Raw genomic sequence first — 12293 nt, forward strand, 5'->3', positions numbered from 1 at the left:
ATTTTCCATTGAAGTACCTTGTTGATAGTCCCTAGAAGTTAAGTTTATTTATTAAAATTACCTCAGTATACCCTAGTTAAAAGTGGCATATGTTCAGAGTTGTTTCTGTCGTAGGTACGGAGAATTTACGAAGCCCCAGACTCCATCTGACTGCTACCAACTGTGAACCAATTGCTGTTTTTACGAAATACAGAAGGACTTTTAACCTATCTCGTCAACATGAAAACCATAATATAATCTCACCAACTGTTTTAGACTTCCTGACTTAGAGAACGCGTGCCTCCCTAATGGTAGACACCTAGGTGATAATCACACACAGCATCCACATATTTTGGAAAAAGATCAACTATGTGAGACTGTCTTGTATCAAAATTAAAATAAAGCCCCAAAAGGTTATTGCGTTACTTATTCAAAACTTTAAAGGTGTTTATGGGATTTCAAGCATCATTAACCAAAGAATACACAGATTTACCACCACAAGTTTTTCTCCAAACTAATTTTACTTTTATATTGCGGGGATACTAGGCTATACAACCTACATCAAAGTTATTTTTCACCAGATTAAAAGCGCGTCTTCTGAACTTGTAACGTTTTAATGGTCATGCGTCAAACGCCAAGCTCTGTCGGAGGTAGTAAGATATCAGAGATATCGCTAAAATCTTACTTCTCCTTATCTGTTTCTAAACTGCCACATCAATCTCTCACTTATTATATACAGACAGTTGTTTCATAACGTATGAAAACAGAACAATAAACATACGATCCACGTCATGTTGATGCGACAAGTCATGCAGGGATCATATTCATGGGTCAAATATCATATAATCCTGCCTTAATATACTTATTATCAACCCAAACTCAGTGTCTGACAATGCATTAACACATTTAGAACAGTGAAGTTGGTTTTAACTAAAATAATATTTAGAGAGTAGACACGGTAATAACGATTCTGACGAGTTAACAATTCCACTCTTTCCCAAACTCGTTAAAAGTACAGGGTTGTCGACAGCAAGATATCGGGTGCTGCTTAGTTTAAGGTTGACAAACGCTGTCAGTGATACGCGCAGGCGGAATAGATAGTACATTTCAATTGCTATGACAACTAATAGTATTTTTTTGTAGTTTGGTCTTGTTACTTTCATATAGACATGCTATATCTTTTTTCCATCGTCATAAGTTTTATCTGACTCTTTTTCTGTCCTATAAAAAATATACGTGTTTAATAGATACGCTCCCAATGATATTATATAAAAAAGCATGCATCATTTGAATAATAATGAGAATCAATAATAAAACTACCTATTTTAATGGTACATATGTCAACTGACCTGTAAGCGAGGTACGCTATTATACTGACCACCAGGGTTAAGCCACCAATCACTCCTGCAACAATCTCCCTGGTGTAAGCTGCAATAAGTGCAAAGTGTAAAATTTATCCTCGACTGGAATAAATAAATTCCAAAATGAAGTACAAAAATCCATCCATCCATTCTTCCTTCCACCAAACCATCCATCTTTCCATACATCCATCGCCAAAGATAAACCGATCGACAAACGCACATATCGGCCTAGGGCAGACAAAGCAAACATACAGACAGATCGACAACTAGTTTCAAAGTTATCTGAATAAATGAGCAAAACGTGATTATTTCACTGTTAAGAATTCACTCCAGATAAAGGAAATTATACAGGCTGCGAATGATGTAATAATGATATATCTTAATTTGAAGAAAAATAATTGTCATTTCAAATTTTTTAAGCATTACAAGACCAATTCGGTAAAAATTTTAGAATTTTTTTTAAAAATGACAGAAGTATGAGTGCGTTAACACTGCAATTCTGTATTCACTGCTCTTTGACAGTACATTAAAAAATCGGTTATCTTTTTATTCTTACTTTTAGGAGGAATACAAAACTGCCCTCTGTAACCACAGGGTGGCTCGTCCACTGGAGGCATACCATAGTGCCAGTCTATTGTTTTTCCATCATAAAAATTGAATGCCTGAAAAAGCAGGGTACAAGTCTTGCATATTGTAGTAACCAGTGTCATTTTCCACGTTGCAGTAAAACTTAAATGGAAAATTAAAATTTGGGAAAATATATAACCTTCTTTTAATGACATAATCTTCAGATCCCTATTTGGACAGTGTAACAAATATTAATTTTTTTGTAACTTATTACATTTTTATTACATCTGCTAAAAATTAATAATTGCATATAATCTGATGGTACAAATATGTCGAAAGAAGACTAAGCAAGTAAACAAATTATTCAACAAAATATAAATGGCAGAATCAATGAGGTTCTGCAATACAGTCGTTTATTTATATAGGATAGAAATCGAACTTACTGGAAGAGCTGTAAAATTTTCATTAAGTAGGAAAACTCCCACTGGAAATATCCCGTAATCGTCTGATCCATCATGTAGCTGATCCCTAGCAACCAGAGAAAAATTTCCCTCCGCGTCTCCAACGGAGTTGATTCTGCTAATGTAGCCCATGGCACCTATAGTAGAAAATAAATGTAATTTGTAAAATGAGCTGGCTTAATTAAAATACCTCACACAGATTATAATGAGGAAAGCAGCACTGGGAACAATAAATAATTTTTAGAAAACATGCAAAAAAGATAAATAGAGTTCTTCCTAAAGTATTCCATAAGTGTTCATTCAACAACATCAAAAGTATCAGAAAAAAACCCAACAAAAAAATAACCGACGAATACAATGTTGAAAAGTGTATATTCTAAAAAGAAGATTGAATCATCAATGATAACATTGACAATTAAAAAAGTCATCTTTCTTATCGAAGTTAAATGTGATGATAACTTTTTAAAATGTATGCATTAAATTACAAGGGTTGTATACATTGTTCAGATGGGACATTAAGCGTATCGTTTGTATTTTTTTGTATTACACACTTAATCTTACATGCTTAATTTGGTGTTCGATATTCACTCTATGTTGCTTGATTTGTCGTTTTATACAGATGATCTCTCTGCATTTCCGTATCATGCATCCACACTGGAACTATTTAGATATTTTCACTGACGTCAGAGTGTTGATGGGCCGAATAATAGGGTTGGCTTTGTGGGTTTAACGGCATTTTTTTTTTCAGCTCATGATTGGCTACACATGGTGGCTAGGATATATGGTGGAGGAAGAACCCGGGAAGACCCCAGGAAGAAAAACGACATGCTTTATCATATGTCCACTTTAGATGAAACGAGATTCGAACATATGCGGATAGAGGTAAGACTCCTGTGATCGACAAGGCAAGCATCCTAGATCACTCGGTCATTCGGCATGCCTCCGATGCACTGAACATACAGTTGTGATACCATCTGTCTGTCCGTTCGTTTGTGTGTTACCATGTGTCCTCCATCACAGCTGGGAGGAAGTCACGAAACTTGGTATTTATCTTGTATTTAATGAAACTATCAATATTAAAAGTAGGCTACCTCTATCTGTTTGGACCCAGAGTGAGCGATTGGTCTAAGGCGCTCGCCTTTACAGACCACTCACACATTTCACGTCTGTCCTCGCAAGTTCCAGTCTCGTCTCAGCTAAGATGGATTAATGTGTACAGCCATAATAACGTATACCACATACGGTGGATATGAATAAAATTGTTCTGTTAAGAACCTGTACAATTTTAAAGTGTAATTCTTGTTATTTTAAAGGACTGGATAATATCCACGTGACTCGATTTGAACCATATGTAAAACTCAGTATGATAGTTGCCATCGTTGTCGGTGGTTAGTCATTTGCAATTTCCATAAATTGTTTTCTTTACTTTATTTACTTACTTTTGTAGGTTTTTCCTTTTATCGTATCAATAATAGCCGTCCCATTCTTCCAGTCATATCCTTTATCCATGGCGGCCCGCGCTGCACGTGCATACAGCCAGACGGCGTCATACAAATATGCAGCTTCAGGTCTCAGCTGCAGAGAAAGTATTTATTTCTGACTAGCAAGCCTTGAAATACATGGATCATACATGTGTTCTCTGGTAGCATCTTTCCCCGAATCCTGAGGAGTAGTTGAAGCCCGAAAGGTGAGGATTTCAACACATTTGATGGATTCGGCGAACCTTGGTAACAGCACAAACACGTATGATCACTATTATTTCATATAAAAAAGTATACAACACAAAAAAGTATATTATTTTAAATGCAGTTTAAAGTTTCCAATTTGAAGACAATCTTTCAGCACCTTATCTATCATTTCTAAACAATAAAGAACTGCTCAATTGTGTCAGGTAAATACGTGAAATTACAGATTTTGAACCGGATTAACTATTAAGGTCAGGTCGAAAATGAACTTGATTTTGGACAAGGTCAGGTCCAAAGTACAATTATCCATAGCATATAATGAATAAAAACTAACAAAGAAAGCAAATTAAATAAACATAACTTCAACGAAATCTATAACAAAAGAGGTAATTTTCGTGTTTAAGTTATGTCCTGATCTTCTTTCAAGAGGACATTTTCCTTTTCTATTGATGGAGATATGATAATACTCTCCAGTTATTCTTCCAAGAAATGGGATTTTCAATACTTTCTGCAAGATTTATTCCTATTCTTTTCTGGTTCCTTCTTTCTTTTCATTCGATCTTTTGTTGTTTCCTTTCGCGCACGTGTGTGCTTGTGTGTGGCAATACTAGTTAAATTTCTGAAAACAACTGCAAAAGAGATTCAATAGTCTTCTTCATAACAAGGATATAATAGGCAAAGAACGAAAAGTCAATAAAATAATGGGTGTGGCATTACATCACTTATGTTGCATTTTAATTGATGTTCAATTAAGCCTTATTCGGATAACACGATTGAAAAGATAGTGAAGACAGTAAAACCAATAGTTTCGATTTTGAGCTACGTGGCATTAGTTAACCATAGATACCTCTTCAATCCAGTATGTGTGCAGCATCAGAAAAAAATCTTCCTAGTTCTGTTCGCACATGCATTCGCAGAATAAGTCAAATGATGCAGCATTTAAATCAAATACTGTTTCGAAATGTCGGTGAGAAAAGCAATTTTATATCACAAACATGGGGTAGCTAAACTCACATATGCTTTTCTCGACGTGTTTTATCCTCTGTGGTCGATGAAATGTGCCTTAGTTCTATTCCGTTTCATGAAAAAGCTTTTTTTAATGAAAAATACAAATAATGTTGTCCTCAACCTTTTCCCGTCTCGGGTTAACCATAGTAACTGTATATTATATTGCAATCGGCTATCTCCAGATAATTTAAGACAAAAGAAGGAAGAACCCTGATGGACCATCCATTTCTTGCCGCCCTGGATACTACAGTTCGAAGAGAAAGTAAGTTAATGGATTGTGTTTGTGTGTGAGTGTGTGTGTGAATATATATATATATATATATATATATATATATATATATATATATATATATATATATATATATATATATATATATATATATATATATATATATATATATATATATATATATATATATATATATATATATATAGTATGTGTGCTGTATCAATGATTAAACAGGAGATGTATAACGTTTTATTTAAAAGGAAATGGGGCTTGAAAAATTTATACCAGGATTGGTATATCATTGATACAGCCTAATACTATACATATATTTTAATTGTATCACATACAAACACACATATTTAACCTTCTAACGGAGTTAAGATTGATTACAGGCAACGGTGTATTGACCTAGTAAATGAACTCACATCCCTGCCGAGTGTGTCTGCTACAATAGTTCTGTGCCTTTTGTGGCTATTCACAATCACCTTTGCATATTGAAAAGGTGATTGTTTTCTTTTTAGAGTTTCAGTTTTTATTCACATTGGTTAAATCAATATAAGACACACGTATGATTTAAACATGAAAGATGGTTCTAATGAAGTCAAGTATTACAAATACATGGTTAGCCTCTTGAACACTGAACGCTCAGCCATTCACGTACTAGCCCATGGAAATTAGCATGGAATAAATACTAAGAGAAATGACGAACAGATATTTACAATATTTCAATATATTTAAAGTTGACCGAAGTCATTATTCTTCTTAAATTATCATTGCTACCAACCATACAATTTTTGTTTTTCTCCCCAATTCTCTCTCTCTCTTTTCTTTTGGTCGATTTTACAACTTTTACCATCATTCGTAGGTCCAGAGACATGGTCGTATGACATAAGAGAAAATTATCTAAGCTCGTCTTTTTATCAATTTTCGTGCCTATCTTGCTACCATGGTCCAGAGAGAGAGAGAGAGAGAGAGATGGAGGGCTTTGGACATTTTCATATTTAATTAAAAATAACCGATTTTAGAACATTATAAAAAGTTTAAGAAGCAACAAAAGCAACAACAAAGCATTGAATTACAGTATGTGTGCCTCGTAACCAAAGGCTATTGCATCTTTGTATAATATATTATATAAACACTGTAGATATATCCCAAGGAAAGTGTTCTCACACCGTTACGATGAACCATATTCTTGTAGGTTATTTGGAAAATGTTCATTTTAAAGGGATTTCATCCAGCCCAGATTCTTTATCTCTCTCACTCCAGATTTCTGAGTATTTTGTCCCTTATGCATGAGAGGGGAGGGTGGAAGAGAAAGCAAATGGTATTGCGATGAACTTTTCCGCGCCACAAAACGCAAGAAGCCTACCTTGGCGTCTTGGGCTTCCAAAATACAAGGGCTATCCATGACGTTCTACCCCCACCACCATGACAGTGACCCCCCTCGACAAGTACTTCGATTAAATCTGCAAAAGATGGCCTTAACACAGCACTCAAACAGCATTGCAGAGGACGAAGGGCACAGTTGACAAAATCTACAAATGGAAGGTTGGCTTTATCTGGGGCCTAATTACTGTGTTGCTGAGCTCGAGGTTTTGACCAGGGACAAACGAAAAGGACCTGAACGCGGTCCTTTCGAACCAGTGTCGTGATCCAGATGCGAAAAGACACATATTACTTTTGTGAGAAACTGGAGATTCCCATCCCATCCGATTATGAGAGTATTACTGTCCTCAATACCGCAATGAATTAGCACGACTGTCTCGAGAATCGCGGCAGCTAGGAGTTGCGAGTTAAGAATAACGGCCAGCTAATATAACTGATTTTTTTTGTTCGATCCCGTTTCAGGACAGCGCTGATGTTTGCTATTCGCCATTGACTGTACAAGGACCCATTCGAAAAGCGCTGATTGACGGCCAACACAAGCATCACCTATGAGGGCATGGGAAACTAGCCTGCCATAACGAACAGCGTCCATTCTTAGGCATTCCCTTGGAGGAAAGATGGGGCTACACAAAAGCGTGGCTTGAAGAATGATGTCTTTCCGACGTTGACATACATACTCACGGCAATTTAGTCCCCCACATTGAAACAAATTATTAATGTAAAGATTGAAAATACGACATCTGCTTTCCACCTTCACAACGAACGCATCTGGTCGGTAAATAAGAACGTAAAACAGTTCGAGCAGCTCTGTTCCACCAGTCAAGTCCAGACCCCTTCCCCGTTTCTACGGCAGCAATGAAATATCCGATAATTTATAAGCAACACATTGAGACGGGTCCATTAATCTGTAGAAATGGAGTCGTGGACGATCAATAGCGTGCAAATAGAAAAGATGTTGGTGAGAGTCCGCGGAGTCTTGCCGGGAGACATAGTGGGCGACCAGCTTGACGACTTTAAGGCCTGGACCGTGGAGCAATATATCAGTGTAATGTAGATGGTGTAAACCTAAGCAACGAAGTGAAACCACAAAGGTCTCTGAGCCAAAACAACCACCATGTGTGTGTGTGTGTGTGTGTGTGAGAGAGAGAGAGTGTATATATATATATATATATATATATATATATATATATATATATATATATATATATATATATATATATATATACAGCGAATCTGACAACTGCCAAAATAATTTGTATAATTGTTGTGATCATGCTTTACATAATATGACCATTCATAAAGAGTTTATTTTTCCTTTTTTAAAAAAGTTTTAAAAGGCCATTGGGTTAGATTATTGGAGATGGTGGGGAAACATGCAGTACATTTTAAATTTGACACTCGGAATTGTAAAATATATCCTGAGGAAATGCATATGAGTCCTATTATTACGAGTATATGCTCTTGAAATAAGTAACATAAAAGAGTGAAAGACAACAGTCTTTTTAAAATTTAACAAATAATTTATTTCCCAGACTACAAAGTGAAAATGAGAAAAAAGAACTTACAGTATGCGAATTAAGTCCCCCCACCCCCCAACCTAAGAATTACAGAAACAAGTCCTTGTAATTCAAAGTCCTGATTAAAAGTCAGTAAAAGTCCTGAAAAATCCCCAAACTGAAGCCAATGACGTGTTTATGGGAGCTGTTAAAGTGTACGTGTCAACAGACTTTTGTTGAATATCAGTTAATATAATTCCAGGTTTGAATATACTATAAATTCCAGTGAATGTCTCTTTCAAAGAATTTTATCAGAGTATTTTTGTATTCCCAGATAAAATCACTTGAATTCAATAATTTGAAGAAATTGTACTCAGCCCAACTGGTAATAACATATTACAACTTGAAAGTGCTAGATGTCGAAGAATGATTGACCAAGTCCTCACAATTACAATAATACATAGTTCTTTACTTGACTTCAGGTCGCAATTAGCATTTTCTAAAACAAAACAAAACATTACCTAATGAAAAATAACATTCTATAATGATCCTCATAATTACAAAATCAAAACCATAACCTGAAAAAATTTCACTTAGGAAACTGTAAAACCCTGACCCAAATAAACATATTTACTTCATTTTTTTAATAAAGATTCTGATATTAAGCCCATACACATAGAGAATAATTGAGCTATGTGTTAGTTATATATATATATATATATATATATATATATATATATATATATATATATATATATATATATATATATATATATATATATATATATATATATATATATATAAAACTATCAGGTCATGCAGAAGTGAACTCAGTGTTAGACAAGATAAAGCCCAACATGCAATGATACATTACAATAGCATGTAATGAAATAAAACAATTTAAACTGTCAAACAAACACTTCAATTAAATATACATAACACTGTCAAAGGGAATTGTGTCCATTAATATAATAATAATATCCAACACACCTTGTTAGATAGTTGATGTCATAATCTTCTCCGGTGTTGGAAAGTGTACGGGAAGCATGGCTTAAAATTAAAATGATAATAATATATTTTAGTGATTTTTGAATTTGTGATCATTTTGTAGATAATATATTATCAGACTTACAATTTTGAGTCCTCCAATGTCCTTATATGGATTTGGGTAGTTAAATGGCGGTCGCTCTAGGTAGTCATTCACGATTTTGGTAAACTTTTCATATTCTGGGTAGATAGGCGGAGAATGGACCACTCCTATGAAATATCTGAAAGCCCTCTGACTGTTGATACTTACGTTCTTGTCAAATATTCCTGCAAGTTGAAAGAACGTAATTATTTTCTCTTTTTTGGTATGCTTTACAGTTTGATATCTATTTTAATCATCTTGAAAATCATATGACATTATAATGTATAAAATTGTTGATTACGGGTATTGACAAATAAATCTATAAATTAAACTTGGTGGGTATAATCTTGATGTAGTCGGACTAATTTTTCCCGTGAGCACATGTCACTTATCAATAACAATTTTTCCACAGACCACACTTTTTCTGTTTTTACCCATCACAAGTTTTCTTTCTTGAAAATATACAAATTGTTCTTTAAAATTAAGGTGATTTTGTGATTATAGATGGTCACAAATTGGCATTCAGTGTGTTGAAGTTGAGTCGAGAGTGGTGGGGACATGCTAAAATTAAGTAAAAATTTAAATTTAGACATTTAATAATCTTAATTAGACTAAGGTTCAAATTAAGGATCTTTAGGAATCTCATTTGACTTTGAAGTTTCAACGGCAATGATTTGCTCAGTGTACCTTATCCATATCTTACCTTGGAATTCTTTGAAAGTTTTGGAGATTACGGGAATAGTTTCTACATATGTATTGACTCTATCTTGTCAAATTTCGTCTCAGCACCAGATTCAACATGTGAGTTGTTTGATAAGACCCATATTTGATTGTAAGGGCTCCGTAGTCATAACGAAGTCCAAAACTGAGTACAACAATCACTAAAATCCTGTCTCTGATGTAATTATTCAAAGTATTCCTAAAATACTGCGACTTTTAAGTTACTAATGTCTTCTGCTGCATATATTTTAAATGACTTTCTTATTGCAGTATCCAAATAATGTGATTATTAAATTTACGTTGTTTATGTACTTAATTCAGCGATGAGTTGGGAATGCATGCTGGGCCCAAGGCCCAAGCGATGAGCGTGGGGCTCCAAGCAAAACAATTGCATTGCCAGAATTATTTTTCCATTGAGATCACGCTACTATGTCAGAATGTGTTACAGTCAATCTACAAAAATTTAGCTGTTAACATACGCATGAATTTAATAATATAATTAATGTCACCATAACATGGTGTATTACTACGTTGTCTTTTGGCATTAAGACACAAGACTGCTCTATGTTATCAGAAGCTGATATTTTTGTGACAAATACTGCGTGATGTAAAGTCACTATGCGATATTGAAAGACATGTTCTATCTCAACTTTATTATTTATAAAAGCATTTTTAAGTCCTGAACTTTGGTCTTTTCGATATATAATACACGCATGGGGTGTTACAATATATATATATATATATATATATATATATATATATATATATATATATATATATATATATATATATATATATATATATATATATATATATATATATATATATATATATATATATATATATATATATATACATATATATATATATATACATATATATATATACATATATATATATACATATATATATATATACATATATATATACATATATATATATATATATATATATATATATATATATATATATATATATATATATATATATATATATATATATATATATATATATATATATATATATATATATATATATATATATATATATATATATATATATATATCTTACCTTGCAAAAAGCTCTGTGGATAGCGCGGGTCGTATTGCCCCAGATGTACACCAACTACAAAGTACTCTCCCGTGTCCAGCAGCCCTCTGTCGTATAGGTGATCCATAAGCCCTACAAATTCATAGGGCTGCCCCAGCATCACATAAACTGCAATGGCATGAAGATTACACAGGCTTATAACAAACTGTCGAAAGAGTTAAAGCAATGTATCTCGTATTCTGTTCTGCCTCTAACCCTGCCTCAACATGTTCGTACAAATAACACTATCAGTTTCATTTAGAAAACAGGGACTATTAATACTTGTATCGTTATTTTCATTTATGATTAAGGAATGAGTTGAAATTCATCTTTAATCTATAGGCCTGCAGTTGAAAAATGGTTTATATATTCGCATTATTGTGCCATGGGCGGATGACAATTTGATATACCAATAGTACTGGTTGTTGTTGTTGTTGTTGTTGTAGGGTTTAACGCCATTTTCAGCACACGATAGGCTATACATGGCGGCCAGTATTAATGGTGAAGGAAGAACCCGGGAAAACCCCGGAAAGAACCACCGACCCACGAGAAGCTACATTAGCCAAATCCGAGACTCGAACCCACGCAGACAGAGGTGAGATGGCAGTGATCCGTAACGAAGAGCGCTTTAGACAACTCGGCCACTCGGGGCCCCCCAATAGTATTGGTATATCAATTTGCTTTATACCAACACTTTAAATGCCATGTTACTTTTCATGTATATATATATATATATATATATATATATATATATATATATATATATATATATATATATATATATATATATATATATATATATTGTTACGTGTTTAGGCTCGAATAAACAGTAACACAGAAAGAGTGAAAAGAACAAGCTTTCTAAAATTTAACGGATAACTTATTTTCCTGGAAAAATTCAGTGAAAATGAAGACAAAAAAGAGAAGAACTTACGGTTTCAAGAATCAAATCCAAAAATAATCTAAGAATAATCCATGAATTAAATTGCAAAAGTCCTAGTAATAAATGTTCTAATAAGTTCGAGTGTTCGAATCCTGATGGAAAATCTAAGATGGATGACGATGACGTATGCTGTAGTTAGTCAGTACTGTACTTCTTTACAGTTCCTTGTAGAAATACAAATAATGGCACTCCGGTGTTTGAAATCCAAATTAAATTTGTAAGCTATGTCTTTCCAAAATG

The 12293-nt window shown here is 33.9% G+C and overlaps 1 protein-coding gene across 1 annotated transcript in view; it reads right to left on the bottom strand.

The window, feature by feature from the left end:
- The window catches only part of LOC149803217 (guanylate cyclase 32E-like), a 196987-nt gene that overhangs the window by 24624 nt on the left and 160070 nt on the right, over positions 1–12293 (bottom strand). The window contains exons 4-9 of the mRNA XM_089952845.1: positions 11093–11239; positions 9305–9486; positions 3808–3943; positions 2351–2505; positions 1897–2002; positions 1329–1407 (exon numbers count right to left, since the gene is read on the bottom strand). Of these exons, the coding sequence (XP_089808971.1) occupies positions 1329–1407; positions 1897–2002; positions 2351–2505; positions 3808–3943; positions 9305–9486; positions 11093–11239 (805 nt within the window). The remainder of the gene's footprint in view (positions 1–1328; positions 1408–1896; positions 2003–2350; positions 2506–3807; positions 3944–9304; positions 9487–11092; positions 11240–12293) is intronic.

This window comes from Sinohyriopsis cumingii, chromosome 3, assembly GCF_028554795.1.
Source record: "Sinohyriopsis cumingii isolate HCF-2022 chromosome 3, ASM2855479v2, whole genome shotgun sequence".
Classification (NCBI taxonomy): domain Eukaryota; kingdom Metazoa; phylum Mollusca; class Bivalvia; order Unionida; family Unionidae; genus Sinohyriopsis; species Sinohyriopsis cumingii.